The sequence below is a fragment of the Esox lucius genome, chromosome 14 (genome assembly GCF_011004845.1).
Source record: "Esox lucius isolate fEsoLuc1 chromosome 14, fEsoLuc1.pri, whole genome shotgun sequence".
Lineage (NCBI taxonomy): Eukaryota > Metazoa > Chordata > Actinopteri > Esociformes > Esocidae > Esox > Esox lucius.
Window position 1 is genome coordinate 30,850,596 of NC_047582.1, and position 19,080 is coordinate 30,869,675.

General features: G+C 44.8%; 1 protein-coding gene across 8 annotated transcripts in view; it reads left to right on the forward strand.

The window, feature by feature from the left end:
• nrg1 (neuregulin 1) overlaps positions 1–19,080 on the forward strand; it is a 93,953-nt gene that overhangs the window by 47,953 nt on the left and 26,920 nt on the right. Inside the window, exon 1 of one of the 8 annotated variants that reach the window (XM_013137266.4) lies at positions 10,330–11,833. The exons of the other annotated variants lie outside the window; for them this stretch is intronic. Within the exon in view, the coding sequence (XP_012992720.2) occupies positions 11,143–11,833 (691 nt within the window). The 5' untranslated portion in view covers positions 10,330–11,142. Of the gene's footprint in view, positions 1–10,329; positions 11,834–19,080 lie in introns of those variants that run through there. 8 annotated transcript variants of the gene reach the window in all.

Here is a 19,080-nt window from a genome sequence, read left to right on the forward strand (position 1 = left end):
GAAATTTTGTTTCACAACATTGACTCACCTGAAATAATTTGGAGTGGACAGTATACGACAGTAAAAAGCGTGTTATTAAATGCTGAATTTCTATTGGTCAACAGAAGGTGTTATCGGGCTCACTAAAACACCCAATCGTCTTTCCTTAAATTAGCAATACAAGGTAGAGGCAAGCAAAATGCCACTGTCGTTTCCTGGTTGCTAAAATTTTACATGTAATTTGTAGAATTCTTTTAAGCATTCTGGGTACTCAACGATGTTTTCCGTAAGGGTGGCTAGATCAGCCCTGCTCCAGCAGAATTGGCGTCATAAAATAACCAGGTCACATGCTCACAGTTCGACCAGTAGAAGTTGTTTTTAAGGGTCACAGAACTTAAAAGGGCATCTGTAAACTAGCATGTGTATGCTCATCCGCTCTTGGCGTCTATTTACAGAAAATAGCTGGTTGCTTGCAGCTAGCTGATGTTGATGCTAATTAGGTTTTTGGGGCTATTGTTTGAGTATGAGCAGCTTGATGGTAGGAATGCGCTTTTGCAGTATTATTTTATTCTCGGGGCAAAATGTGATTGACCTCAGTGGTGACGGAGAGGGTATCACTTCAAGTTGAGAGTGGATTGTGTCTAGGTATTTATAGCCAGTTTTGCAGTGTCCTAGTTTTAATGTTTCCAAAACCCGAGCTCTCAACTATCAGGCTTTCAATTAATAAACCAAAACATTTGATTATTTTCCATGGCTGTGTGGATCTTGTTGCCAGTTACCAGGTTGACTATTCTGCTCTATATGCTAAAAATTTCAGTATAGCTAAAATGTTCAGAATGAGAGTGCTGTATCGGCAGGACCATTAGACACTATCTAAGCGAGCAAGCCAAGAAGAACGATTCATCACCTCGTGCTGAATCTGGAAGGTCACCAGGTGAGGGACTGCTCTCCAACTCCTCTGTTATTCTTAGCCCACCTTGACTGTATCGTTACCTGAACATCATTTTGTAGTCGGTCCTCTCTGGCTTCCAGGGGTTCCTACTGTTTTGCGAGGGCCTTTTTGGCACTCTGAATGATGAACTCCCTCCTGTGCGGCGCGGAAATGAAATTGCCTACTGCTGGGGTGATCTGTGACTATGCTCCTGGGGGCTGTGAATGACCTTGATGTGGACTGACAGATGCACCATGGGGAGGGGGGGGTGCCGGTTTGTGTCCGTCCCACCCAGTGCCTAGTGTCACAAAGGCACACGACACCTTCTGAACAAGAGAAAAGGTTGACGACTACAGGCTTCCCGTGTCTGACCCCTCGGCTTACAGCTTCCATTTTGCATTTTCCGTTGATTATCACCTTCCTTCAAATAATCGACATAAATATGCAGGTCTTGGTTCAACACTTCATTTGAGTTATGGCACTTAAATGTGACGTGTCTCCTCCTCCTACAGGTTCCTAGTTTAAGTGGCCCTTCTCAAGCAACCACAAGCCCTAATTAGCCTGTCAGTGCAGCCCCTCCTCTGTGTTAGCCAGGGCTTTTAATTTGTTTACCCTTAAAGGAAGTCATTTCTCAGTATTTCCTGGGACATAATGACCCACATTAGCCAGTTGTGGCGGGGAGGTGATCGATGAGGTTAGATTGGAGATGGCATAGCACTGCACTAAAGGCCACCCAGTACGTACAGTGCATGTTTGTCTCCTCCTAAGATTGGATAGAAATTAAAATGTCTCCTGTTGTTTATTAAGTCTTCGGCCTGTTGAGAAATTCCGTGTTCGTCCCATTTCCACGCTTCATCCACTGGAGTGGATGCATGGTGCCACTACTATACAGTATGTGTCTACTGACTTATCACTGAGACAAAGTTGAAATGGGGCCAAGACCCCCCCCCACCACCCCCACCAAAAAAATTAAGAAACCTGCTTTGAACATCCACAAAATGGATGGCTATTGATTTAGGTTAACCCTGTCTTTTTAATCTGGCCAGAATGTTGCGAGGGATGGGGAAGGAGAGTGGGCACTCTGTGATAAAGTTGTGAGCGAGCTGACTTTGCATGGTTTGTGGCTTTGTGGCTTCATAGCCTAAACTGTTTCTGACACAATTAGCCTCTCTCCATTTGCATATTTAGGACCCGGGTGTAAACTGGAGAGATTTTAACATTCGAAACAGTCACGAGTCACTTCCGTACCTCTTCCAGTGAAGGATGTCCTGTGAACAGGGCAAACCGATGCTACTGACTGCTACTATATAGTCTGTCCTGAATAGGCAAGTACTTCATCTTAAAACACCATGCACATCACGTGTAGCTGTTTGACATTGTGGTACATGAGGCCTGTTTTGTGTCATGACAGACAGTACCTCGTGCATCATTGTTGGCCGTTAGTTAATGAAGAAGGTCTTCCAAATCCCTTTTCAACAGACCCAGGGTCGTCGAGACTTTTCAGACAAGTCTCGGGCCTTCTCCGACATCTCACTTTGACGAAGGACCGTCATTGTTTTCTTCAGACCACGAACATCTGCGGTGGTCAAGGGAAGCAGACTGAGCTTACATGCTACAAGACATGTCTGGCCCACATGACCTTGCAATGAGCAGATGTTGGGTTGCCCGTGGGGGGGGGGGGTGGTAGTATATCAAACAAACCCACGTCAGTCACCCCAGGATGAGGCCTTTCTGGGAAGGGAACGGACGGTGTCATGTCGAAGGCATTCGGAAATAACACTGTTAGCAAAAAAAGATCACCCACACATGTTTTTATAAGCCCCTTGTCTACAGGAATCTCCTTTCAAATAGCGCGCATTAATAAAAATGTCTAGACATGCCGGTCGGTGTGGATGTAGCAACCTTCCAGTAGGAGTGCCTGGCAGGTTCTGTCCAGGGAACTTCCAGGTGACGGGACTCATTTCCTGTATTTCCGCATCGCTGGGTGTGTTGCATTTGTCACGTGATGTGTGGTTTAATGTCTCGCATTTAAATTGTAATTCATTCGAATGCACTTAACAGCAAAGAGGAAAGGCCTGATTGAGAGTTGAAGAGTGTTCCATTTGGCATAATCTTTGAGTAGGCCCAAATAAGCCTGAGATTAATTTTGGTTAGGGAAAGGAGGTGTTAGTACTTTTTGCTTCCTGTTCGCTGTTGTCGAGAGTGGTTTGTGGACACCCAGCATATCCTTTGTTTTGTTTGCCCTTGGGAATGTTGTCTCTCTTTTTTGGGGCTCTGTTGTAGAGGGGGGGATGGCTCCTTTAATAGCCCATAGATTTTGAGGGAACAAAGGTGCTGCGGGGTAGAATGACTTTGGTGTTTTTGTTTTGATCAGTGCCTGCACATTCACCAAGGGAGAATGTCTTTGAAGCTTTACAATTTCACTGGTTTCATTGGCATCTCATCTTCTTCATTTGTTCTGATGAGTTAACGTCCAGCGGCTTTCCATTTACTCCAGTTTATCTTTTGTTGTCATTTCTTTCTTACTCTGAATGTGATAATACATGAACGATTTCATAGTCAAAGGGGGTGTGTTTTTCTCTCCTTGCATTTCTCATTGATCAGCAGGTTTATAAAGAAAGCCAATGGGGTGTCGAAGACTCTGCAAGTAAATTGAGATTTCTTTCTTTTGTCTATGATTGGAGGGATTTTCCTGGACGCACGCTACCATCTTCATGACAGATTGGAGAATTCTTTCTTTCATCAAGGATTCCCTAATCTGGGTTAAACCACCAATTTCTCATCTAGATTAGGATTTAGGGTTTTATTAGGATACTGCCAAAAAGCAGCAGCTACTCTTCCTGGGGTCCATAGGGCAGTATAAAACAAGTGGGACAGAAGAGAGAGAGCTACATGCATTTAAAAATATGATGCATTACTAGATCAGTTCAGATGTGAGTTCCTCTGAGGGGATTAGTGGAATTCCTGTTGAAAGTTCGCGTCAAATGAAAACTCTCCAAGTAGAGAGAAATTAAGAATTTAAAACCCAGGGAAAGAGAAATTCACCAGCTCTGACTACACTGCTGAATGGGGATTTTTGCTGTGCATCCTGTCAACCAGATAGACAAAAAAATTATAATACGGAAGAAATACAATCACCTAAAGGATTATTAGGAACACCATACTAATACTGTGTTTCACCCCCTTTCGCCTTCAGAACTGCCTTAATTCTACGTGGCATTGATTAAACAAGGTGCTGAAAGCATTCTTTAGAAATGTTGGCCCATATTGATAGGATAGCATCTTGCAGTTGATGGAGATTTGTGGGATGCACATCCAGGGCACGAAGCTCCCGTTCCACCACATCCCAAAGATGCTCTATTGGGTTGAGATCTGCTGACTGTGGGGGCCATTTCAGTACAGTGAACTCATTGTCATGTTCAAGAAACCAATTTGAAATGATTCGAGCTTTGTGACATGGTGCATTATCCTGCTGGAAGTAACCATCAGAGGATGGGTACATGGTGGTCATAAAGGGATGGACATGGTCAGAAACAATGCTCAGGTAGGCCGTGGCATTTAAACGATGCCCAATTGGCACTAAGGGGCCTAAAGTGTGCCAAGACAACATCCCCCACACCATTACACTACCACCAGCCTGCACAGTGGTAACAAGGCATGATGGATCCATGTTCTCATTCTGTTTACACCAAATTCGGACTCTACCATCTGAATGTCTCAACAGAAATCGAGACTCATCAGACCAGGCAACATTTTTCCAGTCTTCAACTGTCCAATTTTGGTGAGCTCGTGCAAATTGTAGCCTCTTTTTCCTATTTGTAGTGGAGATGAGTGGTACCCGGTGGGGTCTTCTGCTGTTGTAGCCCATCTGCCTCAAGGTTGTGCGTGTTGTGGCTTCACAAATGCTTTGCTGCATACCTCGGTTGTAACGAGTGGTTATTTCAGTCAAAGTTGCTCTTCTATCAGCTTATCACCAACAACCATGCCACACTCAAAATTGCTTAAATCACCTTTCTTTCCCATTCTGACATTCAGTTTGGAATTCAGGAGATTGTCTTGTCCAGGACCACACCCCTAAATGCATTGAAGCAACTGCCATGGGATTGGTTGATTAGATAATTGCATTAATGAGAAATTGAACAGGTGTTCCTAATAATCCTTTAGGTGAGTGTACATTAATTGCCTGCTCTGTGCCACTTCGGTGTTACAAACTGTCATGGTCAACTGAGTTCTCCTGGGTGCCCAAACTCCCTGCGGACCTTATGCCACAAGCACCAACACACAGCTACCTGTCTGGGTCTTTCGGATGAGTAATTGGCATTTGTTAAGTTGAAACAGTTGGCGAGCGACGATCCACCACACCTTACGTTGATGTTACCTCAGATCACCTCACTGTGCGCATCCCAGGCTAAAGTGTATCGTCTCGTATAGGGCCGTGGAATGTATCACTATGAGTCATCAGGCTAGAATGGGGCCGGCCCTGCCATGGCTGGTCCCGCGACGGCTTCTGCTCCCCGTCGGGCCGCTCACCCGTTTGACAAGCCTGTGACCAAACACGACCATTTTGAGAATGTGACCGAATGACAAAGCCACGGAGATTAACGATGTCGGAACGGTCCGTCCTGCCGTCCCTAACCGTGGCTTAAGAGCAGGCCGGCGTAATCACCAAGCGTCCACGAGGGCCCCCGCGCAGCACAGTGCTAGTGAAGCAGTGTGCCGCGGTCTCAGTCACGCCAACCCACCAAGTGCCTCCCGCTCCAGTTGAGTTTGGGAAAAGGGCTCTGAACCAGGGGTGGAGTGCTTGCACTTCCCGACACTGCATAATGAATCCGAGCCCTTTGGAGGCGTGGTGGCTGGGGACCTCCTGCTGCAGCTCCACAGGCCTGCCGGCGTCTTCTCCCCGCGACTGGGCTTGACAGGGACGAGGGGATGTTTAGTCAGAACGGAAGCGTTTTATTCATGCCATACATATATTGTATATGCATGTTATATAAGTGTCTCATGAAAGTATTCAGGAGGGGAATTTTTTATATTTATTTATTTTTTTTTTTTTTTTTTTTTTTTTTTTTTGTATCACTATTTTATCACTATGAATAGGCCTGCTGTATTATTTGTCCTGATTGCAATTTGCAACCTTGTCATTACTGTTTTTGCCTGCCATGAAACTGCATTTTGAGCACCACTGTCTCTGTAGTCCGCTTTTCATGCAATGACCTGGGATTTTCTTCTCTTTGTAACCGCATGCTGTGAAGGGTTTCCCTAGCTTGTTTTTTTTCTGGGAATCACAATGGCTGTTTTCATGTTTTAAGGACGCCAATTTAATTTGACACATTGCCTCTCTGAGTTGTTGGTTGGAGTTATTTATAATTTAGATGATTTTTTTTAACATGTAAAGAAAGAAAAACAAAGAAAACAGCACATTTTATTTTCCTCAGAGATTAGTCAAACGGTGCATGCAAGGGAAAAGAAAACAAACCTTTTAGTTGAAATTCCTTTGTTCCAGTTGCACTGATTTGTATTTGCAAGGGACGTTTCAGAATTGTATCCCTTCATGGGCCTCCAAAGTGGGCTGTAGACTTGCAAACAGTCACACCCAAAATGTCATACTCTGTTTGTCAATACGTTTCTACTTTCCTATTCCTACACCTTTCAGCTTGCTAAATAAACACACTATTGGCACTGATTTCACCCCTTTCCTAGAGAAACAGCCAGCTGGAATGTCTGTCACTTGTCTAGCTACGGAACAAAGACATTCAATAAAATTCTGAACACATTGTTTTGACGTGGCATAATTTTTTACAGCCTAATAACTCAGTCCAAGAAAAACCCCTGCAGAACGCCGGGCCTTTCTCCTTTCCCCAGACAGACATCAGTAGATTATCACTAGCCTGCTGTTTCCTGACTCATCGAGACACTGCGCCACAGAGGAGCTGTCCCGTTGAGCGGTGCTGAACCCCTCCTCAATCTCCCCTCCTCTGCCAGCCCTTGAGGACCGCGCTACACAACGAGACTAATGATAATGGAGCCCCCACCCCCCCACCCCCACCCGTCGAACGAGTGACTGACTTCCTGCCTGCGGCTCCATTACTGACGGCGGTGGGACGTGGCGGAGTGTGTGCTCGTGTGTGTGTGTGTGGGGGGGGGGGCGGATGGCATCGGACTGGCTGACCAATCGGCCCCAAACTATATCCCTCATGTCCCACTGGGACTCTAGTGTCCCACTATCATGTCACATCAATGCCAGTGCAAGGAGCTTGGGTTAGGGCTATCGAGCGGCCATTTTCTACTTTTTGGAACACCCAGCCTTATAATTGCCTGCTCTGTGCCACTTTGGTGTTACAAACTGTCACGGTCAACTGATAATCACAGGAGATTCCACCATGGATGACGTGACAGAAATCGGTTGCTTACTTTGAGGACGCCCGTCGCTCTGTTGCGTCTCTGCCGAAAAATGTCCCACTATTTCTTTAAAAGCTCCTCATTGTTGGAGCGTCAGCAGAGATGGGCCCGTTATTGAGTTCCGCCCTGCCTCCCCTGAGACCGCGTCCCGTGTTTGTTAATAAAAGTTATGCATGGCTGTTTTTGGCAAGAAAGCGCCTTCTCATCTCCTAATGCACCACTAACCTTCTGGCTGCCAATAGGCAGATACTCTGCCTGAGGTTTTTCTAGGTCAGGTCCCTCCATCTCCTCTACAATAAATAATAGATAGAACTTTCTGTAAAAAAGACTGCATGTAAAAGAAAATTCATTTATTTCCATTTAACGGCAGAATAATTACTGCAGACGAGGTTATCCTTTTCATTTTCAGTTGCTGGTCACATTTTAAGATTTTGCACGTTTATTGCAACACATTTTCATAGTTGGAGCCGACAGATTGACCTCTTAAAAGGGCATTTAGTGATACAGATGATTATTACATAAAATGTTTGATTACAATAGATTCCCAGAAAAATTACAAAAAAAGTCTGTCCCTTGTAACAAGTTCAGAAACCACATTTCAATGTCTATCACTTTCTGGTCAGAAATATATTGAACATACATTATGCAACTATTTTTTAAATAGACTTACCTAAAGAGCACATACATTGATCCGTCAATCCAAGCACAGTTGGCAACACTTTTCAGCTTAACCTTTGACCTCCACTAGTTTAGGTGTAATGTGACCCCAAACCAACGAATCAACCTCGTGGCAAAGTCATTTCCCCGAGTTTTTTGTTCCTATAGATATTCCTGTTTTACTGTCCTACAAATTAGTATGACTACAGTTCACTGGCTCCTTTGAATGTGTGCTTGTTAAATGTCACATTCATCTGTCTCGTTTTAAATGCCGTTTCAGTGTCTTACATTATCTTTCCTCTTCCTTTCTATGTGGTCCAATCTGTAGCATCTTGAAAGTAATTGAGCCCCTAGACATTTTGTGGTATTAGATTAGTTTTCCCCGCCCTCCATATTGAGTTTATTTCATAACACCTTTAATATTATTCCAAGACATCAGTGGGTTTGCAGAGCCGTCTCAGTGCCCAACGACGAGGCCTCTCGAAGGGCCTCATCGTGCGTAGCTCTAATTAAAGTCTGCACTAATGCATGCCTCTCGTTCAGCAAAATGAGGTGGTATTGAATAAAATATGCCTCTTGCGTACCTCTCTTTCAGTGGGATCCGTGTGCTCTAGAGTATCTACAGACACCCACTAAAGAGGATTAGTATGGTCACCTGACAGGAAGCCACTGTACTGGCCATTTGATACCATTACCGGTATTAATTCCTCTTGAAGATTGAAGAGGGTCATTTGTGTGGCATTGACCTGACCTCTCTGACCGTGGCCCTGCTCCGGCTTAGACCCCCCCCCCCCCCCACTTCGGTCTCTTGCCCCCTCAGACGGCAGTCTTCTGGATTGTCCTCCCAGCACGTTAGCACCAGGGGGAAAAGAGCTTAACAGCTCACTGGGGGTGGGGGTGGGGTGGGGGTGGGGTTGGGGGGGTGGGGTGGGGGGCTTGTCTATCTGTCGCTGTTCAAAATCGTTAGGAGATTGTGCTGAAGCCAGCCATACAAATGTGGATTTTCTAATCCTGGTTCCCCTTGCATTGTGGGAGCCGCGATTTGAGGGGGGCTCAGCAAATAGCCCTGGGCCGTGTCACGAACAATACAGACCATGGATGTTCTGCACTGGTCTGGGGCGCAGCGGGCTAACACATTACTGAGAACAGTTGTTCCCATAAGAATGGCCTTATGTGAATGAGCGGTCTAATCCCGTGGCTAACTTGGACGTCTAATGAGTTTTACCCATAAGAAGGTACGGCGAGGATTCCCTCTGGGAAGACACACTTCTGGCGCTAATTACTCCGGAGTTAAGACGGCAGATTTAGTGCATTTTATTTCCCAATCTCTTGTTTTGTTTTGAGTGACTTGTCTGAAGTTTGGACTTCTAACCTTTATTTCCACACAAAAGCTTTAAAGCGAAACACCAGTAAGATGTTAGTGATTGTAGAGAAAATAACCTTATCATGGTAGCTGTGAAATGGGCTTATATAGGATGAGTTATTAAGAATATTATGCATATATAATAATATTTTGCACTTGTGTCATATTGATACTAATTAAAACTAGATGGTGGTGCGACTCTCCTCTTGGTTGTTTTAAGTTGAAATGCCTGTCGTCAAGCTTCGTCACTGAACTCTGAACTTATTATTATAGATCCTTTCAACCAAAGCACACGTGTAAGGGGTTTTAGCAATATCTAATAAAGGTCTGTTGATTACACAGTCACGCTCCCCACATCGCTAAGACTGTACATTTTAATAGAATGCCAGGGTTTTCTCCTGCTGCCGTTACACCTAAATGAGTACCTCATCCAATATTGATGTCTAGTCAGTGGTGCTTCCGGACAGCCTTTAACGGTCTCCTGTGACAGCGCTTCAGAGGGCTGTAACCGTAAATGTAATTATTGAAAGCAAAGGAGAGATTTTACGCCTACTAAATACCTGTATCCCATCCACCATCAACATGAGACAGAATAAACTAGCTGCTTGGTGAACTAGGTGAGGGATATATTGTCTTTGAAGGTGAGTTGAAGTATTGCGGCACATTCCCCCCCCCCATTCATTCACTCTGAAGGAAGATATCTGATAGGAGCCGTAAAACAATAGCTAAATCCCTTTGGGACGGATCATATGTCTGTTTCTCTGGCTCCCACCCTTTGACAAAAACAACACTCTTTTTACATTAGCATAATCAATGGTTCAGTAAGATAGAGAAAGAGAAGAAAGGAGGAGAGAGAGAGAGAGAGAGAGAGAGAGAGCGAGCGAGCGAGAGCGAGAGATGTCTGCTTGCCTGTGATTCGTTGCCATTTCCCATAATTGGATCATGTACGAACTTGCTTAGCTGTGTGCTTTGTGTTCACTGGGAGCAGCCTGTGAAGACAGTGGAACAGTGTGTAGTTTGTGTGTGGAGAGAAACACTGAGTGGGAGAGAGAGAGAGGCTGAAGAGAAGAGGAGGGGTGAGTGAAAGAATAAGGGGAGTATCCGGACTTTGCCGTCTTTTCTGCACGAGCACGTCTTTCTCCTCTCTCCATAAGTGATCTGTCTCTCCCGTGCCACCGAGAGGAAGGGCACCTGCTGCTCGCCGACGATTCAGCCCCACGCGGCTGCTGCTTGAAGACCGCGGTCGGACAGCATGACGCCTGCGCCGCCACATTGCCTGTCTGCCCTGTACCGGGCGCTGCAGCCCCGTCCTGCCCGCGGTTTCGAAACAGCGGCCGGTGCCGCTCCTCAAGTCCTCAGGTGAGTCCGCTCACTGCTCATCCCACCGCGGGGAGCTGCATCCAAAGTCAACCGGACCGGCGAAGGCACCTAACGGACCAGAGCTCTCCTGTCTCCCTGGCTACTTTTCGTGCGCGTCTGCGCTCATTTTGCTGCTTCTATTCCCGGACTTGTTTTGCGTGCGCTTTTCCTGTGGGAATGACGTGAGTGTGACCCTGCGAGGAAGAGCTCCCTTGGTCCCTGGCGCGGAAGTCCGGTCGGTTGGCTTCCCAGACGTTAACAAGGTTACCCGGCGCTGCTGTGAAAAGCATCCTCCTGCTCCGCCTCCCACCCTGCGCATCACTGCAATCTGATAATGGACAACACACTTTACAACGCCCGCTGCTGTGTAGAGCTTTGAGCTGAGAGTCCAGGCACCCAGAGATCTTTCTGTCAGAGAGAGAGAGAGTGAGAGAGAGAGAGAGGAAGAGAGAGGATGACCGAGGGAGTGGAGGCAGAGGAGTCCTCCGCTGAGCTGTTCGCCCATCCTGGATCAGTGTCCCCCACCCGCTCCTGTGCCGATCCCGGACGAGCCCCCAAGGAGGCGCTGGCAGAGCCTGTGGCAGGTGGAGAGGGCGGGGACGAGGACCCCGAGGGAGGCGGTGACCATGGAGACGGAGGGCGAGCCGGCCCCCCGGGGCTCCTGGGCTTGGCCGGGACCTGCTGCGTGTGCGTGGGGACGGAACCGGTGCTGCGGTGCCTGCGCTCGGAGAAGATCTGCATCGTGCCCATCCTGGCCTGCCTGCTCAGTCTGGCCCTCTGTACGGCCGGCCTCAAGTGGGTCTTCGTGGACAAAATCTTTGAGTATGAGCCACCCACCCACTTGGACCCCGACCGCATGGAGCAAAACCCCTTCCTCGTCATCGCCGACCCCACAAAGGACCTGCCGCTCTTACTTCCCCACCCTTCCTCCCCGACCCTGGTGACACCGATGACCACCACAGGGCAGCACAGCCCAGGGTCTCCCGTGGTGACTCAGTATAGCCCCACCTCCGCACTGACATATCGCACTAACCCGCCCACGAAACCCGGGAACCCCACCACCCCAAAACCAGTGGGCAAGGCAACATCAACCCCGTACCCCAAAACAACCGTGGAGTCTAATGACATTATTGTCCCTAGGTTCCGTAAGTACGCCACACTTTGTATCTGCTATAAAATTGTGTGTTAGTTTGCGCTAGGTATTTTGAGGGGGGGTTTGGTCTTGTTCTGAGTAAATGTGTTCTGGGGTACCTTGTGTGAGAGTTTCGGATGTTTTAAGACGGATCGTAGACGCTCACAAATCATCCCACGAGTCTTCTCTCTCAAATCTTCTCAGTGTTAAGGGAGCCAGATTATGTGGTTGGATGTTTGTCACTGTCAAACAACAGCCGACCGAATTGTGTCAGAATGAACAGGGGCCCTGCGCGTTACGACACTCAGTTGGAGTCGTTTTCATTCCAGTCTACAAACTTTATTTACTCTCCTTTGTATCGTGACTTCTTTGAAGGCTTTTATAGCAGCTTGATGTTGTTCTCTATTATGCAACCCTGTGCGGGGACAGCGCCTGTGGCTGAAAGCAAACGTGCCGTGACTTGTTAAGTACGACGCAAGTGGCAATGACTAAGCCTTGGAAGAATGAACAGCCTACCTGGATGTGCGTAGGAAACAGAAACTCTCTTTAGAAACCACTACAGGCTGTTTCCACTTAAAGGTCCAGCCAGTTCTCCGTGGAACACATCTCTTCACCATTCAGTATACAGCATGCCACGTAATGTGTGGTTAAATATGGTTCTGTTAATACAATACTAGTCCTTACATACATTTCCCCTCGGTGTGTTAACAAAAAGTAGGAAGGAATGTGCATGTATTCCCATCTGCATGTTCCAAGTTAGCCCACGTGGCTAAGGAAGTGAGCAGCCCGGAGTCCCTCGTTGCTAACCGGGCATGATTTCCAGTCATGTGAAGATATGAATAATCAATAGCTGATAATGTGCAACTTCCTCGTATGAAATCATGCGGTGTAGTGAGACTTCCTCCTGCCAGGCTGAGGCTCCATTTCAAGGTCAGAGCCTGCTGGAGGCTAATTGATTCCCCCCTCCATCTCAGCCACAGAGCGAGACAATCCCAGTAATGCAATCTGCCTGCAACGTCTCTTTACAGTGACTTTGAGGGCCAGCAGAGTTATAACAACTTGAATGCTGCCAGTCTCGACAGGCACTTTTGTCCTCTTGCTGAGCATTATTTCCGCATTCCTTGTGAGATGAAATTCTTAAATAAAATAACAATTATTCTAAAAGTTCCCAGTGCTTGTCCTAATTTTGATGATGTGGTTGAATGACTGTGGATATATTTGATCCTTGGGCATTGTGGCTCTGGTTCTCGGTGACGGGTACAAAAGGTTGAGGTTATTTTTGCGGCCAGCTTTGCATTGTCTTCATACACATTAGTCTTTCCATGCTTTATTGTTGGAAAAGGGATGATTAGATTATGGATGAAAGGGAAGAGATTTGGTTGAGATGTCTTCACTCTGACAGGTGACCTTCGCCCGTGTTTTAGTGGCTTGAGAGCCAAGGACCACTCTCGAATGGAACAGAAACTTTGGTGTCATAAATTTGCCAGTCAATCAGTAATGGCCAAAGTTCACAGCTCTACTTAGGCCCTGATTGCGTTATAAAACGTATTCCATCACAACGGAGTCACATTTTAGAAATCGAAAAGGCAAAGATTGTGTCTCTGAGTCATATGAACTCATTAGTCAAATCAAAGAGCTGCGTGATCAATTTTTGGGGGTTTAAATTGGAAATGTGATCGTCTGCTTTTGTAATCTCAGACCAAATCAATACTCACAGAGCGGGTCAGCTGTCCAGTCAGGAAGCATAGTGAAAGTGATAGTGATTCGTTGCTGCCTTTGCATCATTGAACAAATTAGAAAACAGGAAGAAAGCTAATGAATTAGCCAATACGGGTAACATGTCATTCTCTGTGGAAGAGTGCCTAAGTTGCCTGTCTCTGGTATCCTGCCTTATATTGCTTCATGTGTGTATTGGAGTAGTTGTGTTTCATAGGTCATCTACGACATACCTGTCATTGTTTGGCAGGACCTTTCCCTGAAATAATTACCATATCTTCTCCATGCAAACGTTCTCAATGTTTGAAATACAGGGCATGCTTGGCTATAATATTACAGAGATACAATCAGCCATCCTCGTTATCACATTTGAATGGAGTTTCTTCTCTGCAATGGGGATTAACTTTGTGTGTTATTCCAGTTTGGGCTTAACTAAAAAAAATGTAGAAGTTCTCTGGCTTCCTCCATTGTCACGTTGTCCTCACTGTTTAGGTTTTGACGCCTTGCTTTACAATGGTTTATAATGTAGTTTGACATTTCTATAAAATACTACCTTGCTGCAGGCCGGCAAACTGGGCTTTGAAATGTATTCACAGAAGAGTCTCAACCTCAATTTGACTGATAACATGCATATACAGCCAATGGTTCTTCCTTTTCTTAAAATAAGCCTTTCTTTAAATAAGCCTTTAAATAGCCCCCTCAGCTATCGTCTTCACAGTCATCAGGAAACTGGGTATTTACAGCAGCACAACAGATGATGAATCTCACGCCAAGCTAATGACAGTTATTTCCCATAGAGGCCGGAACTCAACCAAACCAGTATGTATAGGAAGCCATTTTGTGGGCAAGAGAGACAAATATGGACATTGTCCATGTTAATTACACCTCGTCTCTGTTGAGACCGGAACACAAGAAAGGCATTCGGCTACAGTTCCTCAGTAACAGTCACCTACCTCCAAAAGCATATTGGCCATATTTATTTTGACGCTTACGCTACGTAGTTGTCGGGTGCCATGTCATAGGAATTTCATTGTGCAGCATGACGCTGTGTTTGGTGCATTTGACAAATAAACCTGTCTTCACGCTACGCCTGTTCTCTGTAGGTATTCGTTTAAGTGCTTGAATGCAATGCTAAGTATTTGGTGTTAAAATGTATCTTTAATGAAAAAAAACGAATTGGTGCTTGGTATCACAGGTGTGTAATACCAAGGGTTGACAAGGTTAACACGGACATGACCTAGCATGTGGCAGTTACATTGATCTCCGGATTGATATTTGTAGGAGAGTGTACCAGATTTTCAATGTGCTCTTTTGGCATTTTGTTTTTTTTACAAATCAGCCATCAGTGGCCCAGACAGCCCAAGGAGGGTGAGATCAGATTTCCACAGCAGGTAAGCCCCCTAGCCAATGAAATATTAATAGACAACAGACTCAAAAACGCCACCGCTAGTTATCTTGCTAGTAGTAAATATATATATTTTTTTTTGCTAAGCATTAAATTCTTTACCACTTGTGTTTTCACCGGTATAAGCTGTTGTAATTGCCAGAAGGTCTTCTGTGCAGATGGTAGTTGAACATCTCTCAGCTGCTCTTGCTCTGATGTGCCCTACCTTAATCACTTTAACCCTCTGTAAATTAGCTAATACATTCATAAAGACGAGCAAGTATTTGGTTGTAACGTTTTCCGTCAAGGTGGCCATCTATCCAACCGGAGAGCTTCTAGGCCAAAGCCACACAAGCCCAGGGGCGAGACCCCCCCCTGAAATACCTGCACACCCAGAAGCTGTCTGGACCGAGGGGCCCATGTATTTTGGGCCGAACCCTGACAGTGCAGTTAATACATTTAATAGACTTGGATTAAGTGCCGTTATCAAGTGTACAGTAAATGGTTGGAGTTTGAAACCGTAGACCAGCAGCCTTTTACTGACCATTAAATGGCTTCTAATAGATGCCGCTAATTCCCATGGCGATTTGACAGGTTTGTAACACTCCGAATGATGGCTCCTAGACGTATTTCATTCGAACTTTTGAAGTCTCGGTGTGATTGTGTTTACGGTGGAATTCTTGGTACCATGTCTCGGTGTTATCTTGACTTCGTCTTTGGTATACCCGTCTGCCGTGACAGCATTTGGAGAAGCCTGAAGTAGGAAACCTCTCACAGTCTTGTGATGAGGACATTTAAAAAAATCAGTGTAGGTACCAGCAAAAGTCACATGGTATGCATTTAATCGCATAAATCAAATACAATTACAATCAAATACAATTATTGTATTTCCATATTTAGTTTGAATACTTTTTTTCTTAAAATATTGATGTTTTATTTTGTATTTCATTTTTACAACACCGTAATGTCTAATATTTCATAAAGTAATGTCCAATAATTTACAGTTTACTGTACCTACTCATGTAATTTTTAATACAAAAGCAGGAAAATGTGCACAACACACATGCTTGATGTTAAAACACTATGTATGAAGACAACTTTTAATAGGATCAAGTAAATAACAATGTCCTTTGAACAACAAAGGTACTCATCTTGTACAGTATATAACGCACCAAGTCACTGTGGTTTAAAGTACTATACTGGTTATAATATTTTATGCCAACGATAACAATGGATTGACTTCACAATTAACATTTTCTGTATCAATTTACACAAGTCCCTGTGGTTCAGAAACATTATTACAATGCTAACAGATTTATTGGTTCCTATAGTGTTGTGTTAGACACACAATGGCCCCTGGGTGTTTCTTTTTCTTGTTTTCTTTTTTATTCTTAACAGATTTTATGCATATGCCATATTGTACATAAGGGAAAAATACTTTATGTTTATGACAAGTAGCCCTAATTGCTGGATCTGAAAGACCTGGAGGAACGAGGGCAGAGGGGAAGAAGTTGCTCTAATAAAACAAACTTGACACTATTTGAAATGACCACTGTGAGATGGGATTTCTTTTCATAAACTGCTGGCCTCCTTTCCGAGTGCCCTTGACAATGTGCATTTGTTATTTTTTTCTCCTGCTGATCTAGTTGATAAGTTGCTCTAAGGCTAGCTCTGTATTAAAAACAAACTGCATAACTTCACTGATCGGGAAGGGATGGCGCGGTCTAAGGTGAGTTAGCTTCCTGCAGAAATTTGCCGCATGGTTTTACCGATATGGTGTGTATACAGTCACCCTGCTTGATACTGGTCATTGATTTAGAAGATGCCTTAGTCTTGTGCTGTCATGAATTGATTCGCGCACAAAGTATTCCATCGCCATTGTTACTTCTGTAAAAATTACATTGGTCAGTTTATTATAGATGGCTACATTTCTATTCAAGTATATAGTGGCATGTAGTGTTTGTAATATACAGTATTAGAGCCATGTTGAAGATCAAGGAATAAAATAATGATTGCTTTAGCCAGTTCTCCTTCCAGTTATTATATAATGTCTATGTTCTATTAGCGATTACAAGTGGAAATGGCAGCTTGCAAAGAAAAAATGTCTTTGCTTGCAAAGTTTTCCAGATCTCACACCATCATCATTAAATCCAAACATGGCAATTAGAGTGAGTTGTCGACTCACACTGCTTAAACCATGAACCACTTTCATGTCCCCTCTGAGATATCAATTCTGTCTTCCCACTATTTTAGAATCTAAACATCACAGCTCCGACTGTGTGACATGTTGCTTGTTTATTTTTTTTCTTTTCTCCCCGTTTGATGAATAAATGATCTCAGGGAAGTTCCATTTGGTCCCTTCAATGTTTCATTCACATGTCAGCCTTGCCTCTTCAACATTTTCCCCACTGCCTGCTGTACTGCGCTCTCATTATGAGGTGGCTCACATGTAGGTCATGTCAATGTTTAGGAAATTCAAATAGCTCTTTATCTCTTTGGAAACTCATGGTTATCAGAGGACTTGTTATTCCATTATGTGGTACAGTGTGTCATCATTGTAAATGGAATTATCAACCAAAGAACTTTTTTTAGTGATTTATTTTTTTACACCTATCACTGCATTAGACCAAGTTAGGATGGAACCTGACTATCTGCTGTGTTTTTCAGATCCTGACATTTTTCAGTAGCTTTAAGCAAATACAGTGCCTCAAATCTATTCTTCCTACACCTTATCTTTACTCCACAATTTCAGTAAAGATGCTCAGAACCAAAATAGTAGACCAAATAATTTAGCTGAAATTCTCACACAGCCCACAGGAGAGCTTCCTCGTTTACTCTCGTGACATTTGTTAGCGTGCTAACATGTAGTCATGCATTGCGCTGACTAAATTACGCACAGGCGGCGCTCTGATCCTCACCAGTGGAGAGACCACCGACTCCTCCGGCAAGTACAGACAATGTTTTGGCTGTAGATCACCTTTAACGAGGCCCTGCCGCGGCTTCCTCTGGGGGCCTCTCTCCCTGCAGCTTTTATGGCCTCGCTCTGTACGTGTGGTCCTGCCGCAGCCATTCTCATCAGTATGTCGAGTGATACTCGCCCGACAACATGGCTGCATAGCCCCATCTGCAGACCTCATTAGATGTCACGGGGCAGGATGTGTATGTTTTTTTTTTTTTTTCTGGGACGCCGCAGGAATGAATTAGAGAGATGTATGCAGTCAGTGTCTGTCCATTCCGTGTCACTTCCTCTGTCCATTCAGTGTCACGTCCTCTGTCCATTCCATGTCACGTCCTCTGTCCATTCAGCCCGCTGTCATAATATTGACCCTGTGAAACCGTTCAAATAAGTTGGGCCAAAAGCGTTTCTGAAATTCCTTTGACTGTGCCACGTGTTATTGGCCAACAATTGGACCAAAACATCACCGGTTTGCTAGTGTGGCCATGGCAGTCGTTGATAATGTTACTCCTTATAGCAAAGCACATCTACTGGCATGTTAACGTCTTGTTACTTATAGTGTAACTGAGTCATTTGGGATATGCCCGTTGTCTTTTTTTTTTCAGAAGGTGGCCAGCATCGGGTCAGATGGTCCAGTAGTTAATTTCAGTGGATGGTATGCCGTCATTTAATTGGGAAATCAATTAAGGATGCTTTCATTTAGTGTTGGGAGGACCATGGTGTTTACTCTACACCCTGGTAGAGTGGGGTAGCATTTGAGGGACGAGGGGTTAATGAATTCATTACCATTACAGCAAAAGGCCAGCTGAGGAGACCGTCTCTAATTTAATCAGGCTAAAATGAAGTGACAGCTGGCAGTTTTGCCATCGATGAAGGTACCGGCACCGTTCTGTTTTTCCATTCGAAATGGATTACTGTAATGGCTGTCAGTGTGTGCGTTCTCTTGTCCTTATGAAATGACTCAGCAAATATAAAAACTCTTACACATTCTCTGCATGGCGGTGATTTGCTTATCCTGTGTGCGGATGTTTAGAAACCGTCAGCCCTTTGGCTGACATTGCTAGATGCGCTGCAATTAATGCAGGATGATTTTTTGTGAAAAGTGTGCATTCATTTATTTTTCTTTATCTGGCCAAGATAATTTGTTTTCCACTGAGTGCAGTATTTTAGTTTTTGCTCCTTCAAACGTTGGGTTGTTTTGGTG